At 37.4% G+C, this 24,652-nt stretch overlaps 1 protein-coding gene across 1 annotated transcript in view; it reads left to right on the forward strand.

Moving 5' to 3' along the window:
* The window catches only part of LOC118737540 (protein alan shepard-like), a 320,435-nt gene that overhangs the window by 24,741 nt on the left and 271,042 nt on the right, over nt 1-24,652 (forward strand). The window contains exon 2 of the mRNA XM_036468114.1: nt 15,133-16,474. Within this exon, the coding sequence (XP_036324007.1) occupies nt 15,221-16,474 (1,254 nt within the window). The 5' untranslated portion in view covers nt 15,133-15,220. The remainder of the gene's footprint in view (nt 1-15,132; nt 16,475-24,652) is intronic.

The raw sequence follows: 24,652 nt of genomic DNA on the forward strand, positions 1-24,652 counted from the left end.
GCGCGGGGCAGCCACTCTAACCTAACCCTAACCTTACCTTCTTTAATAAGGATTTCCAGCAGAAATGGTCAACGTCAAATAGTTAAAAGGGTATAGGTCTGACCTTTAACTAGGTTTACGTAACTATCTGAGAGCCTCATCACCCGTGATTCCAATAATTTAAATGCTTTAAAAGAAAAACAACAATATTCCGATCCGATTCGGTTAGCAGCCATGACTTTGAAAACAGAATTTTGTTAAAAATTTTCATTCTCGCAAAATAATAATTTATTTTCTATATCCACCTATTTAGCTGACTATAGGTACAAATTTATCAAACTAGTCGCAGAAGAAAGTATTAAAAATGAATTGCAACAACTACAATCAAAAAATGGTGATGACGTTACTTCTTCTTCTTCTTATTTGGCGCTGTAACCGCCTAAGCGATTTTTGCGGAGTCCAAAACAGCACGCCAGTCATTTCTCTTCTGTGCTAACTGACGCCAATTGAAAATGCCAAGTGAAGCCAAGTCCTTCTCCACCTGGTCTTTCCAATGCAGAGGAGGCCTTCCTCTGTTACCAGCATCGCGGCCCGCGTTGAATATTTTCAGAGCAGGAGCGTTTCTGTCCATCCGAGCGACATGGCCAAGCCAGCGGAGCCGCTGAATTTTAATTCGCTGCACTATGTATATATCGTTGTAAAGCTCATACAGCTCATCGTTAAATCGTCTGCGATATTCGCCATCACCAAAGCGTAAAGGTCCGTAAATCTTTCGCAGAATCTTTCTCTCGAAAACTCTAAGAGCCGCCTCATCAGATGCTTTCATTGTCCATGCTTCCGCGCCATACACCAGCACAGGCATGATGAGTGACTTATAGAGTGTGATCTTTGTACGACGAGAGAGGACTTTACTTCTCAATTGCCTACTCAGCCCACAGTAGCACTTGTTGGCAAGAGTGATTCTCCGTTGGATTTCAAGGCTGACATTATTATTGGTGTTAATGCTGGTTCCCAAATAAACGAAGTCGTCTACTTTTTCAAACTTGTAACTGTCAACAGTGACGTGGGTGCCAAGACGCGTATGCTCTGACTGTTTGTGTGCTGACAGGAGATACTTCGTTTTGTCCTCGTTCACCACCAGACCCATTCGCTTTGCTTCTCTATCCAATCCCGAGAAGGCAGAACAGACGTAGCCCTTGTTTTTACCGATAATATCGATGTCGTCGGCATACGCCAGCAATTGTACGCTCTTATAAAGTATTGTGCCTGAGCGGTTCAGTTCTGCGGCTCTTATTATCTTCTCCAACATAAGATTAAAGAAATCACACGAAAGGGAGGGTGATGACGTTACAGATTCCCCAAATTCGGAAAAAGGCAAAGGATGAGAATAAAGAATTCTTTTTTAAAAAGATTTACAAATACCTAAGACATCCGGTTTGGCTTATGGCTTTATGCTAGATTCTTAAAGTGAAGATAAAAGTCAGGAGAATACATCCGACATTTTCAGCCCCGATGCAATTCTCATTCCTTTTTATTAAATATAATGTTCCAAGTTTTAAATCTAAATACTCAATAAAATAAACATTATTAAAAATTACTAACTTTTCCATTTTTTTATTTACGGAAATAACTTAATTAACCTTGTTTTCACGGTCAACTATATTTGCGGGTGTAATAGCATGTAGATTAGCCAAATTGTTTTTTGGGAGTATAATGATGAAGTGATAATCCTTGGATAGGTTCACATCTATAATTGCGCGCCTTTCTTCGCCGTCATTTAGGCTTACACGTCTTTTTTCGTCAATTCGTCCTTTTTCGCCATCGAAACAATGGCGCGGCTTTATTCATGTCTAGTGACGATATATTATAGCTTTCTAAAGAATTCGCATTTTGTTTTGATTACCGGGTCATATGATAAACTCGAAATTGAGCAGACTTTGCCTGGAGATTTAAAATAACTGTAAAATCTTAGAAGTATTCTGGAATGTTAAAGCAATGCCCTAAAATATAAGAAGTTTTCCCATGTAACAAATAATATAGTATAAATATATTATGTACGTTCCCCCACTACGATTTTTCGCTTTCCAAAAAAAGAACATCAAAAATCCCGTCGATCGTCGTAAAAGGCGGTGGTCAAACGTGCGGGTACCCGCACTTAACACTTCAAACAAAAACATTGAAAGGACCGCTTGCCTAGCTACAATCTGTTGCAGGGTTAATTTTGAGTAGGGCAAAGCAAACTGCCGTCGGTCGGCCCATGGCCGCCAACTGTGCGAATGGATAAATGAGAGATTTACATATAAGCGAGCACACAAAAAAGTGTCAAAAACTGTTGGCCAAAAAACATATGGCAATTATTCAGCACAATTGAAGATGAAGTGCGGCAAATGAACAACATTTCGCTCAAAATCAGCCACAACAACAACAATAACAACAGGAAAAGGATAACAACAATAAATAATTGGATGAAGTAGTAATTGTGTTGAAGAGGGTAACAAACGGCATGCAAATACAATACATACAGATACAGGCATGCATATACATTAGGCAGGGTCGAATTCAAATGCGGAAAATAAAAGCTACTTGGTGATGTTTAAATTGTGATATCGCACACCGTCTCCAAAAGGGTTACAACTCAAAACAATACAAAAAAACAATAAATAAAATCTCTGCGTACATTTTTAGCGCATAACCTCAAAAATGCCAAATTTTGAGTTGTGACTCTTTTGAAGACGGTATGCGATATGTTATGTTAGTAAATCGTATATTTGGTATATACAATTCAAGTGTCGGAAATGTTTTGAAAATACATATTTTGTTGACTTATACTATATAAAAATGTTTTCCAATCGAAACGGAAAGTATTTTAAATTAAGCGTTTTGCTATGCTTTTCCAGTAAGTGATTCTCTGATGCCCATAAGTACCGGTGTATCGAGGTTAAAGCTTAAACGTAACCATAATTTACAGGATTTTTTATTCAATAAAACAACTACGCCGTTTCCGTAAACCTTGAAATTTTATTTGAAGAGTGTATTACTAAAAGATGATCTTCCGACTTTTTAGTTTAAAATTATCTTCAGAATAAGTTATAACTTAAAACTTCAAGCCACATGCATTTAGGGTTTGGGTGTTTTGGATTATTGTTCTTCCTGCAAAATAATGTAATGAGGAAGTATCTTCTTTTGATTGGAAGCTGTCTTATTCGTCGAGTGTAACTTATGCCACTCGGAGATTAGAAGCCCGCGCAAATTGATTTCATATACAAAAAATTTTCATTATTACAAAAGTGACCCACTCTAATATACGTTTGTGCTTTTATTTTATTGTATGTAAGTTTAAACGCCAGAATATTGAAATATTTGTGCTTTAACTCCATACCTCCCACATCCCTCGTCGAGGCTATCCGCAACCGAGCGACCGCCAACCGGTTCACTGAACGGTTTGTGCTATTTGTCTGACAGCCATCCGATCCGCTGCCGCTAGCTACCGCTACCGTTGTAAATAGTACACACCTGCTCCTGGTCATCTCTACCTCTATTGCCTTTATTTTACTGTACATTTTACTGTTATTTTTTTGCAGCACTTCTTACCATTTCATATTGAGCTGTTTGCGCTCGCATCCCGCTCTGCTTTTACTGTTGCAACAAACAATTTTTCGGTGATAAAATATTTAAATTTAATTAAGGGCCACGCGGACAAAGGCAGTGAGCGCAAAACATACCCATTCTCTTATATGCTTCAAAGGATGAATGCGTTTGGATGAGGGAGAAGGGTAAGCAGGGTGCTGCTTATGCGTAGAAAATTCATTCGCATACCACTGCAATCGCCTCCACCTCTTTCTGAGGTAATATTTGTGTTTCATCTTTCTATCCTTTCGACTGTGCTGGATTTATGGTCATTTTTTTTTGCGATTTGCCTTCATTACTTTTGCTTTACAATGCTGTTGTTTTTGTTTTCCCTTATTTTATTTTTTGCTTAGATTCACATTTAAAGCTTATTGCCTTTAGTTTTCTGTCAAAAGTAAATTTCTCATAAAATCCTGGTTCGAGTAATTCCTTTTAATGCCTTGACTTCGCGCTTATTTCATAAAATATTTGCATCCTTTTTTCTTTAGCTTTGTGACAATAACTGCAGAAAGTTCAAAAGTATTAGCCTCCGATTAAGCTTTGGTTGTAATGACATTATTAGATTATACGCAACATTCGTATGTATTTTTATAGTAAAATTGCGTGCAGTACAAAAAATACTATGATGGTTAGGAAATGTATCTTCGGCCGAAAAAATCAGAATCCAAACATATCAATCGTTTTTGGTCGACGGTACAACATATTGTAGCCGGATTGCTCCGTATACTTCTTCTCGGAGCGGGAATTGAGACCAACTCCGGACCAGAAACTTATTTTTGCTGCGCTTGCCATATGCGACTTCATTCGAACTCCACTTCGGTAAGTTGCAACACCTGAAACGAATAGAATCATATAAGCTCCTCTTCAGGCCTTCGGTCGCACAGCGACTGGACCACAATTCCCGTGTGAGGAGAGTTAACCAGCAGCTTTTTCTTCATCTTACAGTCTGACGCGTGTGTCAGAACAGGACATAGCGAAGCGTAGTTTCAGTCCGTATATGGTTCGACCAGCGGACTACTCGTGAATGGTGAATGGACCGCGCTCCTTTCGGACTGCTCAGCCGCACACATCGACCGATTCGACGTAGCTAATTACCACGTAGCTGCATTATCTACTGCGGTAAGCGCAACAGGATCAACACTTTTATCTCACCCCATGCATCGTGAGAGGCGTCCCAATGCATCCGAAGCCACTACAACTGAATCACAACGGCCTTCAGAGCAAGATCGAAGAGATAATCGTCTTTATGGGTCGGCATGAATGTTTCCATTCAAGAAACGAAGCAGCATAATAACTCAATTCTGTTGAGCTCGGAGGACTGCAATATGCTCCGTAAAGATCGCTAGGGAGACAATGGTGGAAGCCTGGCGTTCATCCTTTATCACACTGTGCAGTATCGTGTCATCAAAGAAGATATAGACCCAGAGCTACCACCCTAAAACTTCAGGGAATAGCTTTCTGGTCAGGAGATGTCGAGCTCTTAAGGGGTGAAACCGTAAGGTGGTATGAGACTCTTATGAGCACCACGACTTTTGGAACTCAAGCTAGGCAAATAATCGTTGGGAAAACCTATTGGCGTAGAACATAGATCAGGGATGATAAATGCGTTTTTTAATTTTGTATCAAATGGCAAAAAAATGTACCAAATCAGCCGAAAAAGTACCAACATACATGTTTTTAAATTAGGTAAATTTCTCTATAGGTACGTTCGTTTAAAATCTCCGGTAAAACATGCCCAGCAACAAAATTCCCGTGAACGGGTGAAATCTGTTCTCTCACAAGAGAAAAATATCCAGTATAGTATGCGAACAGAAAGTTTGCAGAAACCTTCAAGATCTCTGAACATCTGATGAAATTTTAGTTTTCATTCAAAAATGTAAAGAGAAAAAATTCTCCATCAACCTAAAGTTCAGGCCTCCGGATCACTGTAGCAAGCAGAGGTAGCCGCTATACAGGAGGCTTCGGATTGCTTACCCTCTAGTGTATTACCTCTACAATGCAGGGAAAACTTGAGAATTTGCTCAAGGTCTGGGTACTCCCCTGACCTCAAGCGGTCTACTTATGGACAGATGGGCGTTTAGCCCGCTCAGCGTGCGTTGGGCAAAGACCCTGGAATGCAGGGCGTCTAAGTCCTTCTGGTCACGTGTAGACCGAGGGCGGTCGAGGGAGCTCGTGAGCAAGTTACACTTCTCACTTTTGGTGGAAGTTCCAACTGGTCATTGCGTGATAGGTAAGCATGCAGTAAGGCTGAATATCATCGATGACCATGAATAACTATAGTTTAAAAAGGCCATCAAAACCCTAAGAATACAATTCTGAGCACATGAACCTCATTTGGTGAAGTTGTACTCTAAGCTTCCAATACAAATGAATATATCAAGGCAAGCAACAAAAGCATTCAAGTAGGTTTATTAAGTGCAAATAACATAAAAACTTTACAAAAAAGAATTGCATTCAATGCAATCGAAGTTTCAGAAAAATATTTTGCAAAATATTTAGTCTTTTCACCGTTTTATATTATCACAGGAACTGTTTATTGATTTTAGCAAGTCTTTCGTTTTTAATAAACACCACATCTTGTAAGAAGTGGAAAAAGACGAGTATATTTTCATCCACAAACATTCAAATTTTCAAGTATACATAGTGGTATTTCGACAGAATTTGGCGCAGTGCCGTATTTTGACAAAATTGTATCAAAACTGTCGAAGTAGTACCAATGTACTTTTGAGATTCAAAATGTACCAAACAAGTACAATTGTACCATCAATTTCATCACTGATATAGATGCTTCGACATTATGCTTCATGAGCAAGGGCGCCACTACCAGGATTGTGGGTAGCTGTAATAGCTCGCTAAACTTAAAAAAACAAGCGCTGCTCTTGATGCACTGTGTATGTGGGGAAGCCTTAAAGGCCACCTGCAGGCCAACAAGAAACGGATGTTGTTGTTTTGTGTCTTTTCAATGCCACAGGATAGTACGCCACCATTACCTTTGTTGAAGAGATTTTATAATGTTGAATTCCCTGAGGCTGAATGTTGGTTTAATACCAGCACTGAGCTCGGACTCACACATTGTCGAATCTTCACTGATGGCTCCAAAACTGACTCTGGGTCAGGCTCTGGGGTCTTCATCGAAGACAAAGGGGATCAGCTTCATTTTTGTCTTAAGGAGTATGCTTTGATCTTCCAGACTAAGGTATTTGCAATCCTCAAGGCCATGGACTTGAAAATAGATGGAGGGGAAGGAGTTTACGTGTCTGCAGTGACAGCCAAGCCGCACTTTAGACATCGGCCACCCCTCTAACTACTTCCAAACTAGTTCAGCCATACAACTATCGACTAAATTATGTTGGCAAACATAACCTGATTATTTAGCACTGGGTGCCAGGTCAGTCGAGAGTATCTGGTAATGATACCACTCGCCATTTGGCTAGAACTGGCTCAGACCAGGTCCGCAACCAGTTATAGCACTCCCTCTTTCGGCCATCGAAGCCTCCATCGGAAACTGGGTGAATACTGCGATCAGAAATGACTGGAAGGCATCGAGGGGCTGCAGGTGAGCAAAATTCATGTTGCCTTCAATCTCAGAAGGTATATCTAGTTTTTGGCTCTCACTGAGCAGACGGTACTGCAGACAACTAGTAGGACTGCTGATTGGTTACTTGACGTCTCAAACACCTGACTGTGATAGGCGTACATGACAAATCCATTTGCCTTTCCTGAGACGGTGGAACACTTTTTATGCTTCTGCCCCGCCTTTATTCGTAAATCGTGCAGATTTAAAACAGATTAAAAGGGACATGAAGACAGTACAATGAACGGCATGCAGTCTGAGTGTTGTCTTCTGCACGCGTTGTTTTGTGCAGTACCGTACAGTTGTAGCCTAAGTAAAATTCCATCTGATGTAAAAGCTCTGATTAACGCTACACAAAACATCATGCACCCGCGAGATGGCAGGTGAAAATTTTCTCAAATAGTTAGGCGTAACTCGGGTGTTTCCACTTCTTCCTTTAGGTCGCAGGTGGTGGAGGATTGCAACAGAGAGTTGTCCTCACTTGCTGATAAATTCGAAAAAACACTAATATGGTACCAGGAGCATATGGCAATGAAACAGTGATTGAATTAGCGGAGCGCGGCTCAGCACAAAACGTGTGTCATGCGAGCGACATGGGCACCTCGCTTAAGAATTAAAATCATTATTAACGGAATTTACCATACCAAACCTAAAGAGAGGTGGAATACCTAAAATGCAATCGTAATACCTATGTACGTCCATCTTAAAACCAGAGATTGCAAGAGTGGGGCTAGAGATCATACCTACCTCTGTGGTATGATTAACTGAAATCTATAAATAAGTTTGAAAGAATTTGTGGTTTCAAACCATCCAAGAACCATCTACCGGCTAAAATATGTTGATACAACTTTCTGCAAAATATTAAGAAATTTGAATACTATCGGTTCTCAAGTAAAAGATTATTTATTAAAGTATACTAACTAAAAAAATTCTATAAGTTCAAATTTGTATATGTATACATATGTAAATAATAATTATGTATGAATTCACATATTGCAAATTGAAACACAGCGTTGTATTGGTTTACCAAACAAACAATTAACAATGTTGGGAAAATTGTAAAACTGTCTCTGGGGTATCTACACCATATGTGTGTACATAAATATGTACGTTAGGGTGGTCCAAAAATGCATGTGAATAAGTTAAGTTGGAATTTTTATGATCTCACCCACTAGGATTGTTCTGTACCGAAAAAATATACCCTTACTATTTTATTTTGAAATCAAAAAAAATATTTAGACGTCGCTCAAAGCGCTGGAATTTTTCTAACTATTTTATGTGAAAAAAACAACTTTTCGTAGAAATGGTATAGAATTCTTGAAAATCAATACTATTGGACCGGAAAATTATATTTCTCTTCAAGAGATTTTCAATAATAATACCAAATTTTTTAACAATCTTTTCATAGAAACTATATTTTATAGGTCCGCAAAAAATGCCAAAAAATGCAATGGGGGATAAATAAAAAACCTTTAGTACTAAAAAAGTGGTTAAATAAACCATTGGATATTGTTATTGGAAGTCTCCTGTAGAGAACCAGAGTTTTTCGGTAGAAAAATATTGATTTTCAAGACTTCCATACTATTTCTACTTTGAGCGACCTTCGAATATATTTTTTGACTTCATGATATATGTAAATATTTGGGTATATTTTTTCTATATAGAACAATCCTAGGGGGTGAGAGCATTACAATTCATAATTTACTTTTTTTTGGAGCACCCTAATGCACATACATGCCGCTTTATTTGTTTTTTCCATACCGTCAAGGAAGTTGCTTCGACATCGTACACTTTATTTCCTTCCACATATTTTTAGTGACAGCTTTTGCAAATTTTTCCTGAAGTTTCCATTTCTGCTTTATTTGTTGTTTAATATCTATACGTCCGCTTGTTGCATTGTAACTACTTTTCAATACACACGCATGAGTTGAGGCAGCTTGATTGGCAGCAAAGTTAGGAAAAAGCAATGCACCGAAAATTTTCAGCAAGCCTCAAAACAAGCTGAAATCTACTTGAAAATGCCGACGAATTGTTTCAACCAGAGTTTTACAAATGCATTGCGGCTAGTTGTTGAACGATTGATGTTGTTGTTGTTGTTAATTTCATAGTTATTGCGTTGATTGTTGTTTTTGCGGTTGCCGTTGCTTTCACAGTAGTTACTTCATATGCCATCAGCTTTGCAGTTGGCTGACATGAAATGCTGCTCGCTGTTGCACAACGAATTGCGTTGCCAACGAATGCTGCATCCCAAAGCGTCTTGCCGAAATTGTTTGTTTGTTTTCTGTATATTTTGTTGTTACTTTTTTCAGTTAAATGGAATCGGACTCTTTTGCTTCTGTTTTGTGGTATGCTTTTGTGGTGTCGTAGAGTGTATTCAGGGTTTCGTAGGTTCTTAAATTAAAATTCGCTCAACTGAAAAATTGGTTTCTTGTTTCTCGATAAACTTTTCAATGATGTCGCTTTTCCGGTAAAATACTCAGCGTAGACACCAACAAAAAAGTCGCTAAAGTTTTTTGAATATATGTATTTGTTTGAATGGTGCAATAAAATTACAAATGCGCTCATATAATGTTAATGAGGTGATGAAATCGCTCGTTTGCCGCGAGATAGTGCCACAGTGTTATTTTTTTATGTTAAATTGGAATAATAAGTAGTAAGTTCAATTTGTTGCTTTGTAAGTTTCCTTTTATTACTGAGCGAATTTATGCACAATGGTACCCACATATATTAACTTTTGTTGTCGTAAGAGCCTAAACTTTAAGCCCTAATGAGATCGAGATAGTTATAGCGAAATATATGTGCATAAGTATACACCCGAAGTGCTCAGAATGAAAAGAGAAATCGACATGGCTTATGTCCATCTAACCGTCGGAAGAAGATTAGATGTGAAGGGTATTAAAACGTACATGGAATAGTTTGAAAGTATTTTGTTACCTTCTATTTATCGAACTCACATTTTTTACAATCCAGTGATGCTGCGTGATTCAACAGAAAAGTAGAATGGTAGCTGAAAATGTTGGTTCTTTAAATACTTTCCAAGAAAACCGTAGTAACAGTTGAAAATACAATTTTTACGAGTTGACTCAATAATTATTAGATTCAAATTTTGAGACTCAGTTCAAGCAAGAGGTCTTCTAAGTTCTGTTGTACTGCCGTATTGGAAATGTGACGAGGCGATTTTATACTGAATGAAAATTCAGCTTTGTTATGAAAGTATCTTTAGTTAAACGAAGGAACCGTGCAAAAGGATAGATGCTACCATAATAAAAACATTAGAAGGTAAAATCATTCTCCCAATTTGTCGGCCATGATTTTTTTCTGACGGTTGCAAACATTTCAAAATAATATAAAATTGAAAATAAAATAATGAAAATTGTTGTTGTTTGAGATTAAAATTGAGAATGTGTGTGTTAGCTTGAGTTCGAATTTCAAAATTATATTGCTGGCAAAGTTCAGACTGTTTCTCAATGATTTTACCTTGTAATATTTTTATCATGGATGCTACTGTCTGTAGCCTTTGTTTAAATTTTACAGATTTTTTTCTTTTACGAACCGACTTTACAAAAAGGAGAAGGGTATCAATTCGCCGGAAATTTTTTTTCTTATATATGTTACCGCATAACTTTGGACTCCGTTAATCGATTTCTAGAATTATCTTTTTTAAGGAAAGGTGTTACCCCACAAATGGTCCCATACTTCTTTGGTTTAAATCCCATCATTGGATCATGAAGAAATTAACGATAATCTTAAACTTTTATAAGAGAATTGAAGTCGGCCTTTTTTTGCTCAATAGCTACTTGTTTGCTTAAAAATTCCTTTTTTAACCGACTTCCAAAAAAGGAGGAGGTTATCAGTTCGTCGGAATATTTTTTTTTTTTATTTATTTTTTATTTTATTTTTATTTTTTATGTATGTTACCGCATAACTTTGGACCACGTCAACCGATTTCGATAATTCACGATAATTCTGGTTGAGATCCGATCAGTGGATCATGAGATATATATATATATATATATATTTTTTATATGGGAGTTGAAGTTGGTTTTTTTTTGCTAAAAATTACTAGTTTTATGTTAAAGTGGAATAAAAGTAGTAAGTTCAATTTGTTGCTTTGTAAGTTTCCTTTTATTACTGAGCGAATTTATGCACAATGGTACCCACATATATTAACTTTTGTTGTCGTAAGAGCCTAAACTTTAAGCCCTAATGAGATCGAGATAGTTATAGCAATATATCTATGTACATAAGTACACACCCGAAATGCTCAGAATGAAAAGAGAAATCGACATGGCTTATGTCTGTCTAACCGTCGGAAAAAGATTAGATTTGAAGGGTATTAAAACGTACATGGAATAGTTTGAAATTATTTTGTTCCCTTCTATTTATCGGATTCACATTTTTTACAATCCAGTGATGCTGCGTTTGATGTGGAAGCTGGCAACACAAAGAGTTTAATTTGCGATCGTGATTCAACAGAAAAGTAGAATGGTAGCTGAAAATGTTGGTTGTTTAAATATTTTCCAAGAAAACTGTGGGAACAGTTGAAAATACAATTTTTACGAGTTGACTCAATAACACTGGTCTACAAATTTCAACTTTTTTTCTGCGAATAAGACGGGACCTGGTGTTTCTGAACGGATTTTTCGTGCTGAACACGAATCCGGGGTCAAAAATGTCCCATCACGTCACGTTTTCGTTTTTAAAATCTAACTTCAGATTCGTAATCAGCGACTCTTAATGTAGTTAAGACCTTAGCATCATTCATTTTATATGGTCGTTTAAGATGAAATTCTTTCTGCGATCAATTTTCCCTGGACTCCTAGACACAAATACACCCCCTGATCTAAGGGTGCATGCGATTAATTCGGCATAGGGCTCATTCGAAAGGGCACGATTTAGCCTTTAATTTCTGATATATGCAAAATTTGTACCACGTCAGGGTTCAGCTCTATAATTTTTCGAAAATGGCCAAAAACGCTGTTTTTAGGGGTTTCAACCCCTTTTTTCTCGAAAACATGACGTGATGGGAAGTATTGGACCCCAGATTCGTGTTCAGCACGAAAAATCCGTTCGGAAACACCAGGTCCCGTCTTATTCGCAAAACCCTTGTAGACCAGTGTAATTATTAGATTCAAGTTTTGAGACTCAGTTCAAGCAAGAGGTCTTCTAAGTTCTGTTGTACTGCCGTATTGGAAATGTGACGAGGCGATTTTATACTGAATGAAAATGCAGCTTTGTTATGAAAATATCTTCAATTAAACGAAGGAACCATGCAAAAGGATAGATGCTACCATGATAATAATATTAGCAGGTAAATTCATTCTCTCAATTCGTCGGCCATGATTTTTTTTCTGGCGTTTGCCAACATTTTAAAATCATATAAAATTGAAAAAAAAAAATAAATACATTTTTCAAAATTGTTGTTGTTTGAGATTTGAAATTGAGAATTTGTGTGTGACTTTAAGTTTTGAATTTTAAAATTATATTGTTGGCAAACGTCAGACTGCCTTTCAATCATTTTACCTTGTAATATTTTTATCATGGATGCTAGTCTGTGGCCTTTGTTTCAATTTTAAGGAATTTTTACAAAAAGGAGGAAGGTATCACTTCGCCGGAACATTTTTTTCTTATGTATGTTACCGCATAACTTTGGACCCCGTTAATCAATGTCTAGAATTATTTATTTTTTCACAAAAGGAGAAGGTTATAAACTCGTCGGAAATTTTTTGGTTTTTTATGTATGTTACCGCATAACTTTGGACCCCGTTAATCGATTTCTAGAATTTTTTTTTTAAGCAAATGTGTTACCTCACAGGTGGTGAGTTCTTTGGTTTAAATCTCATAATCGGATCATGAAGAAATTAACGATAATCATAAAGTTTTATGAGAATTTAAGTCGGTCTTTTTTTGCTTAATAACTCCTTCTTTGCTTAAAAATTCCTTCTTTTATGTTATGCATTACCAAAACCAAAACCAAAAATGCAGAGTTACTGTGTTTCGTGAGTATTTGGATTTTTTTTTTGGTTTTTGTCGCACGTTGTAATATGTATGTGTGTATGGAAAGTAACATCACTATTTATTCAACACAAAGTTTTTACATTTCTGCGTGTCGAAACATGTTTTTTTTGTTATTATTTATTTGCTTATGTGACTTAGGTATGTGATATGTAGACGAATTTCGTGTTTGTGAAACAAAATACGGGTTTGCAACGCTCATATTCTCACTTAGACTTTCGGTAAATGCTGCTCGATGAATAAAAGTTAATTTATTTCCAACATGTATGTAAAAATGTTCACATCTTCAAATGATTCACCCTACAAATTAACGCTTGCTACAAATGTAGACTTCCCACCGCCTACGTGAGGTTGCAATCCCGAGCGAATGAAGATTTAAATTAGATAGTTAAAATAGTCGTATATTTAATAGTAGTGCTTATTGCAGTAATATGATGAATTGAAATAAATCATCTCATCGGAAATGATCAAACAGCGAAATATATTTTTATACCCGAGCGCACTTGTGCACTTGTGTATTATTAATTTGTTCGCATAACGGTTGTTTGCAGCGGCCAAAAAGAATCGAGATAGATATAGACAAATATATACATAAATGCTCAGAATGAAAAGAGGAATCGATTAAGCCATGCCTGTCTGCCCGTCCGTTTGTCCATTTGTCCGTCTGTCTGCCCGTGTACACGATAACTAGAGAAAAAGTTGAGATATGTCAGCGAAATTTGGTAAGTAAGTTTCCCTTTTTCCAAGGTAGGTTGGAAATGAAAAGGGGTGACATCGGACAATAACCACGCCTACTTCCAATATAAAGTTAAGGTTCATGTGACTTATATGTAATTCCCAATTGATGGCTGGTTAAAAATTCCACACCTATGGGATGTGACACGCACCCTTTACAAACTCATTTCTTTATAGCCTACTATAAGCACCTACCATAACTATGCCTGCATACCAAATTTAAAGTTCATGCGACTTATGGTTCCGAAGTTATTGCTGATTAAAAAATTTTACCGTCTATGGGAGGTGCCACGCCCCCTTGTCGGATCCCAATTTTTTCAGCCTGTTATAGGCCCAGATTTCATGGCAATACTCTGTCAACATTTTGTTCGATTCTGTCCGGCCGCTTAGGCTGCAACCTGGCACATACATACATACTTCCACAAATACATAGTAGAGATATCTATCATTATCCCAGTGTATAAGAATTTTAGCAACATCTCGTCCATAATGCCACCTTTCGGGTAAATTTTTAGTCCCAATATTTATTTTCAATTGGCTAAATTGTATTCTAAATATGAACCAGATTGGCAAGAAAATGAATTTTTTAGGAATATTCCGACCCTAGCGCCACCTATCGAGCGTATTTTTGGTCAGAATATTTCTTTTCTAGGTGCTGACACATGTTCTAAATATGAACCAGATCGGGCTAGCTATGAAATTGTGAAATCATTTTGTCTCAGCTTTCTGCATTTTTTGGCAACAACAACAAAAATTTTTAAGTTTTTTAAGTCGAGAAATCTTTCAAACAGAAGGTCCAAAAATGTAATTTTTACAAAATAGAAAACGGTTCAACCGTTTGGTCAGGCATCACCGTCATACGAAAGACATTTCATTTTTATATATATAGTTTTCCGAACATTTAGCTAAAATTAAGTGTTGAAACAAAATGAGAAATCAGCATCTCTAAACGCTAATCTCTTACCCTAGTTTACCCCCCCCCCCCCCCCCCCCCCCCCCCCCCCCCCAGATACCGTTATAACTTTCTAACAAAGCTGGAAAACGCCAAATTATGGTGATGTGATATTATATTTATGTTTATACGTATATCATTTTTTATATCCGTGTTCTCAAAGAAGAACTTTATGTAGATCCTTATATAAACTAAAATGTGTCGGTAATATGATGTTATAATTAGAAATATGTGGTTCTTTTATTTCCAGGTTCAAGTCATAATTCTCCGTCGTCGATAATTGCATCAAAATAGCGGCGTCAAACTGCAACGAACAACGCCAGCTGGGCGGCGTGCAGATGGTGGGCCTAGTACCATGCGCACTTCAGTGTTGGCATGGCGCAAAGGCTCCAACGCCAAAGGTGAGCACTGTCAGCGGTGAAGCGCGCAGCAATGCAGCGCCTTATAATTTGCGAACTTGTAACCAGACCACTGCTACAACAAATAAGCCTTTAACATGTGTGAAGTGCAAGGAGAAGCAGCAAATGCAGCAGCAACAACAGCAGCAAACGCAGCAACAACAGCAGCAAACGCAACAACAACAGCCGCAGCAGCAACTGTCAGTGTGTGTACAACAGCAGGGACAAGCCCTACCGCAATTTCAGCCAATTCAACTGCAACAACAGCCACATCAGCATGCGCCACAGCAACAGCTTGCCTCTTTTCAACAAATCAATTGCGTGGCAACTTTAGCGACAGCAAATCATAACATCGGCTGTATTGGTGGGCACTGCATGGCCAGTACAGCAACTCCATCTGCAATGCCAACAACGCTCTTTACCTTGCCTACTTCTTTTACTGTGCCCCCGCCTCCCAAACCTCCGCAGGCTCCAGCACAACTTTTGACAACGACGCAGCTACCTTCAAACATGATTATGCCAATCAGCAATACAACAACAACTTCGACAACCTCAACTACCGCTGTTGTGTCAACAGCGCAGACACAACAATATGCGCCTTCAAATTGGCTATATGGCAATTTCGCTGTAGCGAATACTGGAGGATCAACGGCCACCACAACTGCTGCAATGCTGCCAAGCTTGTGTTCAACAGCAGCAGCGACTATTACGAACGCCCCAATGAATAATCAAATGTTTTTCCTACCCATTAGCTACCAGATGCCTAGCTATACGCAGCTACCAACAGTGGCGGCGGCACCTGCAGCAGCACCCATTATTGGTGCAACATTCAATAGTGCGCCACTCGTGTCAGCACCTATGCCCACTGTAGCATCCACAGCTACGCTAGCGCCAATGCCAGCGCCAGTGCCAGCGCCAGTGCCAGCGCCAGCACTAGCACCTGTGTCGGTGAAGCCAAGTAGCATGCCTAATACGGCTGAACATTCTTGTCCGCATATGCAGTGCCCTACAGCAAATAGTGCAGTGTCATCTCAGATACCGCGTACAGATACCCCGTTGCCACGCATACGTATTTTTGGCGACACTACTGTGAAGGGTATATCTGGCGTATTCGCTGAGCGGTTAAAGAGAATGAAACGTAAAGTACAACCTCTACGTAAAATAACAGCCGAAGCCATATCGGCATACCAAAAGGTAAGTTTTCTCCTACTTACATATGTACACACAAAAAAAAAGGAAGCCTGTAAAATTTGAAAGAAATAGTGTGTGAAAGTTTGACCGCTTGGTTTAAAAAAATAAATAAATCTCAATACCTAATGCGTGCTGTAGTTAATATGCCGCCCACTCCCTATTTCTAGCATAATCTGGAGAAAAATTCCACACATTTTTTTTAAAGGTCATAGCAAGTTGTTTTGTTGTAGACATTCTCTTTCGCCGAATCTTCGCTTTCGTTAGCCGGACTTACGAAGGTCGATCAAAACGTAAGATGTGTGTAGTCGAGTCCGGTGTTTTAGATTATTGTCTTCTTGAAGCATCCAATTATTTGTATTCGGTACATACAGTTTTGCCGCCGACTTTAGAAGACATTTTTCATATCTACAGATTGATCATAAGTGGTGCGTCGAGGTTTTATGTACAGACAGTCAAAGTACCAAATCCTTTTTCAGAAAAGCATCCGTAAATATGGACTTTAGCTTGGTGTGTAACGGACCGGGATAGACCTTTGTAGTCATAAAGTGGGCGGTGCCACGCCCAATTTGTAAAAGTCTACAAAAGTCTTACCCACATATTGTTAAGAGATTGTTGTAAGTATTGACTTGGAGTAAATTAGTCTCGCCAGTTTTTGATATATCGGTGTTTTCGTATTTTTGAAATTTACCGTTATACGGGAAAGGGGTGTCAATTTAGTCAGATTTGAATAATTTGCAACAAATTGATTTTCCGTACCAAGGTTATAAGGTGCACCAATTTTGGCCCAATTTCAAAGATTTTCAACAGATTTCTTAGTTTGACCCTAAGCAAGGCTCGGATCGAGTTTGGTAAGGATTGGTGAAGCGGCTACTTAGATATAGCATTTCATCATAGGTGGGCGGAGTCGTTTTCCAAAAATTTATAATAATATTATTTTTTACGTACTAATTTTCAACAAATTAGATTGAATATTTACTAAAATATATTATTTTTTTGCATTTTTTGAAAATACCGTTATATGGAAAATGGTCGTAGTTAAAGTCCGATTTCGTCCATTTTCAATAGCAGCCTGCCTTGGATAAAGGGCAACCTATATAATTTTCGTGTACACGGACGGACGGACAAACAGATATGGCTTACTTGACTGCCCTTTTCCTTCTGATCATTTATGTATACATTTATCCATATCTATCTCGATTCGTTATACGAACAATATACACTTATGAATTGAATAGGCAATCAGTCACAACTATGCAATGGGAAATCGCATAAAAAGTATTAGTCACCCTGAATTTTTGAGGTATGGATCATATGTATGTCCCTATTATGATTCACGACTTTGAAGATAGTTGAGTTGTAAGTTGTAAATTGGTATTGTGGAACACAACTCAACGTTAAAAACGTAATTCGTAACTGATTACAATTTTTACTTTTAATTATTTGAATATCATTAATATAAAACAATATTATTCAAATACCAAAATGTGTATCGAATTTCCAACCTTTTCAATAGCTACAGCCTACTGAAAACAGTTGCGAACGGCAATAGCAATAAATAGCTGAGTTGTATCAGTTTAGTTGTGAACTATAATAGGGGCCTAAGCATAGGTTTTAAGAGTTGAAATTGTTTGTTAAATGAAAGGCTGCAATGTTAGAAAAAAAGTAAGTGCGCCAGGGCCACACTGGGGAAGTGAAATTTACGTTACGTAATATCTATTTTGTCTCATAACCAATACACATACATACATACATCTGCTTTTGCTTAAGGTTTTATTTTCTGTTTTTTTCTATCTAGATCCCTAGCTCTGCCCCTGTTCGTTCTAATTACATTTATGTTATCTTCATTTTATCTTTATACTGTATCCTTTCTTTTATCTTAATTTTTATCTTTATACTCTGTCGATAACAAAATTGATGACAAATTCAATAAAAATTTCGATAGCAAGATAGAAGAATATATTGGTAGCAAAATCGATTATAAAATCGATAAAAATATCAATAACGATATCGCTAACAAAATCGATAAGTAATTAATTAAAATATCGGTGACAAAACTGTTAAATAATCGATAACACAATCGATAAATAATTGGCCGTGAAAACGATTAAAAAACCAATACAAACATCGAAAAAATCGATAACAAAATCGACAAAAATAACGATAACATAACCGAAAAATTATCGATTATTATGTCGATAAATACCGATAATCCCGAAAATCTCTAAAATCCCAAAGTAGTACCTACATTGAGTCTCTGTGCCTCTATCTAGATATATCCTGTTCTCTCTAATTAACTTTATATTAATTTTTCTTCCTCTATCTTCATCAATACTTTTATCGGTATTCTCAACCTCATCCTCAACCTCATCTTTTTCTTTATATTTATCATTTTCTTAATCTACATATTCCCCTTACCTTTACCCTTATATAAGTAAAGTGCTTAAATTTGCCTTGGTCTTCATTTTTTCCTTTATGCTTACGCATCTTTGTTTTTGTTTTTATTTTCACCTTTGCCTTTATCCTTTTCGTTATCTATGTACGTACTTACCTTTACTTTCATTCTTGTATTGGTCTTTTTCTCAGAGTTATTCTTTAACCTTTTATTAGCAAATTTTTGTTAAATTAATAACATATGTACATTCAAGAAGCACTTGTTTCCATCCCAGCCATTTCCGTTGCATCATTTCCGTGTGCAATTTCCGTTGAATTTGCCAATTTACTCCCAACCAACCAACCACCGCTAAAGAAGTTTCACTTAAAAAAGTTTTGAAAGTGACTGGCTCGGATGGAACACGTTAAAGCGTTTCGAAGGTTTTAAAGTAAGCACTTGAAATATAAAAAGGCAAGAAAGATATACAACTGTTTAATGAAAATATTTATAGTTATGAAGTTTTAGATAAAACCACGAAGTAGTCATTAACAATTACGCAGTTTTACATTTTTGTCACCGGTTGGAAATGGTGAATCAGAGGCAGTTCATCCTGCAATATGATTGAAATCCTTAACTTTCTTCAATGTTATGTCAATGCTTTGGGACGAAGGAAGATCGAGACATTTATTTACCACTTAGAAAATAAAAAATAAAAACTATAAACACTTGATTTAAGTAATAGACTCTGTAAGTTAAAATGCGCGATGCCATTTTTTTTTTTGTGAAGCCCTTAACAATTTTCCATACAAAATACGAGCCATTTAAATATTGTATTTTCACGTACACATATCTACGTATGTATGTGTATATTTTCCAGTTTTCCAGCAACAGCTCATAGCAATAACTAAGTATATTTTGCTGCAAATAATTTTTACATGAATAAACGTGTTCCGGAATTTTATTAAAAATTCTACAAGTTTGTAATCTGCATAATTTGTTGCATGGTACAAGTGGTGTTTGTTACTAAATGACATTGCAACACCTGCAGCATGCTCAACAATTGTTAGCTGGTGTGTTTGTTGTTGGCAGCATGGACGACGCTGTCGAATATGAAAATGCATGAGAACGGATGAAAATGGGAAAACAAGTTAATGCATATCCGAGTAAGATCATCAACACGATTTTTTTACGAACGCGTCAAGTAAATGCCAAGCAAGGCAAAATGGTCAAAGGGAAACAAGTGCCTGGGGAAGCACAAACATTAACATACACGTAGATGCGCTAATACCATCCAATGGATAGCGGAGACCTACCTGTGCGCCTTAGCAATGAAGCAATGGCATGGAAAATGTTTTCAAAATGTAATACCTGTTTGGTTTTTTTTTTGTTACTTGTTGTTGATATTTTTTCATTTTCCACCTTTGTATAGTTTTTTTTTTTGCCTTAGACCGGCCATGCGCTCAATGACTTTTGCATTTCATATGAGAGTAGCAGATAAGAATGACCAACAGTGTTCATTGTTAACGCTAGAAGTTTAGTTAGATGCGGGGAGAAGCTGTAGGGAGCACAAAACAGGCACGAAAAGCACAACCTCGAAAAGATGAAATGAAGAAAAATTTGCTTCAAAAAAGTAAAGGAAAAAAAATCGTGCAAATCTTTGCCCTTAACAGCTTGGCATTTTTCTCGCGTCACTCGGCAATATTTTCTCATTTGCCAGCGAACGGATGCAAAGCAGAAAAAAGGCTTAAAAAAAGACAAAGGCGCCAATGTCCCACCCCAACTACGTAAGGTATCTCGAGATTTAGAAGCTGTCCAGAGTGCAGTGGTAACTCTACTTTCATTTTTTTTCTCATGTGGCTTGGCAATATTTGCTGGACAGGCTATAAGCTATCTCACCGAGATTTAATGTTTTGCTCTCATGGTACTCGCTAAGGTTCTTGACGTGTTCGTGTTGTATGTAGTACATTTGAGATAAGCATATTTTAGAGGTGAATGACAGGCAGCAAAACAGAAAAAAAAAACCTGAAAAATTATTCACATTCACTTTTGTCTTTCAACATCTCCTGCCTATCGCAGAGGCAGCTCATCAACAACTTTGCGAAAATGTCGCTAGTCTTGCATAAATTAAGGAAGCAAGCACAGTTTCTTGTAGGCTATACTCGGCGGATCTTTTTATACTCCAACGAAAAAATGTTGCGACAAGTATAGCGAAATTGTTAGCGAGTTAGATGCAATGAAATGAAAATGTAAGTTGATGACATGACATGCATCTAAGGATGGATAAAGCCACACATATATTTATGTGTTCGTATGTAGCAGCAAAAATATGAAGCAAATAGTTAAGTGGCTACTGGTATACAAATCTGTACCTGTTTTATACAAATGGTTGGAATATTTATTAAAATAAATGAAAGTACTTACCTATCTGAAATAAGTGATAAAGCAACTTACAAAGATCAAAGCGTAGTCGTAGATAATATAGAGACACATATACAAACGCCCCGGGCTGTATTTAGAATTGCTGGTAGCTTATAAGAAGGATTAATGAATTTATTTATCTTAAATCCCCTTCCAATATATGCCGCGCAGCTATGGTTAAATACGAGAGAAATGAAGTAGAGGCCTACAATTGGCCGAATTATCAAATATCTGCCCTCCACTTAATTACATTAAAAGAGAGATGGATGTAGCATAGATGAAGAATTCGTTAATACTGCGACTGTCCAAAACATGCCTCGCTTATATAACGCAAACCACAACAAACCAAATATGTGCTGACTTTCGTAGTAAAGACGTATAGACGGCTAAATGGTTAAAGTACTTACGGGAAATTGTCTACACCAACTTATGCAGAATAACTAGCATAGATGATTTTTTCTGTTGTATGCCGGCCGCCTTGGGCTGCGTTTCACAAAACTCATTTAAGTGGAAATTAATTAAATATTAATTAAATTTTGTATTTAAATCTCCTTTAATGTCTTATCAAATTTAACGGATGATATCTCAGTTTGAAGGGGAGGAGCTCATGTACCTGCGAAAAATAGTCACGTTGTTCAAATTTAGTTATTTAATAAAATTAACGGATTTTAAAAAGCTGAAAGCCCTGTATCCATCCGGTCAATAAAGCGCCATATCTTCCATAATACTCCATCGAATTGAATGACTGAAACAAACGTTTTAAGGACAGCTTCACCGCTTAGGTAACAAACAAAAACTTTTCAATAGCGTTGCCACCCGTTGGAAATTTTAGTGACTTTAATATATGTCGGGTAAAATATTGGCACGTATTCAGCGGATTAAAGCCATTTAAATGCTTTCTTAACCAGAAGTAATAGTTCTGAAGAGGGTTGCCAACTATTTAAAAATTTAAATTTATATATATATACGTATGTATAAGGTAAAGTTGCTTACGTAATACCGAGCACCGAGGAAATCGAACAAATTTTCCCGAACAGAGAATTTCGGACAAATTGATTTTCACTCACTTTTCGTTTCCATATATTCACTACGGGCGGATGAAAAATTCATGATAAGGCTGCCTGAGAATATTTGGCGCATATATTCCTTTGGCGAATATGGTTCGATTGCTTTAAAGATAGTTTGAATTCTACGACATTGTACTTTCAGTGTTCGTAAACCATTCGCCGTCAGAATATGAAAATTTGACTCATTCCACCACAAATTACATATATTGGAAAATGAAAAGTCTCAGCAACGCGCCCAAGTTAATGAACAGCTTTGAGTGCATGCACCCAACTCATAAAAAGTTCAAACAAAAGCAGAATCCCGATCTGCATCATAGAGTAAGAAGAAGTGCCGTTCAATTACTTCCACATGCAACACCCATAAGATATATCGAACTTCCGTGTGTTACGGTTGGTTCAGCTGATGTGATTGGCTAAATTTACTATGCGTAAAACTTTTACTCGGAGTTAAATTAGTACCGTTAAATTAGTACCGTTAAATCAACCATAAGAACCCTTTTAAGCTTATTGTTCTATGGCGAATTACCGCAATAAGGACAACTGTTGATGAATTCCCACAAATGGAATGATTATGGCTATGTGTGTCCGAACGATAGCGGTCGCCCCTCGGCAGGCAGATTCACCATCGAACCGGACAGTGAATTAAGAAAAAAATACAGAGTGTTGAGCACTGGCTCAGTCAGCTGGGGTCGTTCATTAAGTTCATAAAAAGTTGGTTAAAGTGTCATACCTACGAAAATGTTAAAATAATTTGTTTTGGGCGTGACGAAGTTCGCCGGGTACGCTTGTAAGCTCTCTATTTAAGTGAGTAAAAATATGGCAGCACCTTGCTAAAAGTGGTTGTAAAAGCAGTGCTGGTATACAAGTAAATAGTTGAGGCACAAATTGTGGTGTGTGTATATTGATAAGCTGATTAAACGTGTGGTTATTCTGATTTAATTTTTATTTCGGTGAAGAGCATAGCGCTTAAATCAATATTAAAAACAAATTAGAGTAATTTTCACCTAACTGAATCTGGTGAAATACAGTCTTAGTCAACTGACCAGCAAAATAAACACAGCTTAGCTCAGTGGACTAATTGGGTACAGTGAGGCTTCTAGGTGTATAGCTGCATTTAAGAAACTGAACTCAATGCCCGCATTCAGGAATTTCTATACGCGTGAGCAATCCCTGTGCGAAATGCGGTAACCGAATCGTGTGGAACAATAGGTCAGGGCAACAAAGCAGTAAATAATGTGAGTCCAGCAATGCAATGCAAAGAAAGCTCAACGTCGAAAAGCTGCAATCGCAACCGAGTGCCAGCATATTCGCCTCTCAGAACTCTCTAAGCTTAATTATGGAAAGCTTGAAACGCTGCAGGACGGGAAAAACTGACTTCGTTAAAGACAACCACGTCGACCTTATGACGGATGTTCATTACATATATGTATGTATTTAAGGAAATTATGGAGCGAACCATTTTCTTCTCGAGCTCTCAGTCTGTATATGACGAGGTACAAATAGCAATTTACGTCTGTAAAAGACCAAAGCTGGAGCTGAGGAACTGTCTGTTTATAAGATGCATGAATAAACTTTTATGCGTTATGTGGTCAGATGAACCCATGCCTGGCTATTGGAATTTAAGTTGGTTCTGTCCAATCCATAAGAAAGTCTAGCCCGCCTTATGTGCCAAATAGCGCGTGATCAGCCTTCTAAGCTTCGGCTATTAGGTCTTATCGAACGCATGGAGTGAAAAGCTATTTATTACCCACCATCATGGCCTACGTTAGCATGAATTAGGGTGCCTATATGGCACGATTCCCGAATTCGGTATGCCCACGAAACTAACATGACTTCACTGAAACAATGCGGTTTCAGATAGACTGTGACTATAACCTGATGTTAGTAGGTACCTACCAAGAGCTTACTTTGCTGACAAATACCGATAACTAAACAGCGCTAGCTCTGGCTGGAGTTAGTTATAAAGCACATGCAAATAAAGAGTGCTAAAAGAGCTTTACAACAAATGAAGCTCTGGTTTAACCCTTAATAAGGTGCATGGGGTCAAAGCCATTTTAAGTTGAGCAAAAAATGTCTTGGAGTGCTTGGAGCGCGCTCGCGGTCTTTCCAGCTTCTTAACCCCTCGTGGGGTATATAAATTAGTTACGGCCAGAACATCCGTGTGTACGCATGTGTCGCTATTCTCTTGAGTCCTGATTCCATGCTACCACTTACGTAATATTTTTTTGCGGAGATAAGTTTTTACTTTTGCATCTAAGTTTAAAGTCAAAGTTATGATTTTCTTTATTAAAGTTAACTATAATAAACAGCTTTGATATTTAAGAC

The sequence above is a fragment of the Rhagoletis pomonella genome, unplaced genomic scaffold, assembly GCF_013731165.1.
Source record: "Rhagoletis pomonella isolate Grant_MI unplaced genomic scaffold, Rhpom_1.0 Rhpom_scaffold_00004, whole genome shotgun sequence".
In the NCBI taxonomy this organism is placed as follows: Eukaryota; Metazoa; Arthropoda; class Insecta; order Diptera; family Tephritidae; genus Rhagoletis; species Rhagoletis pomonella.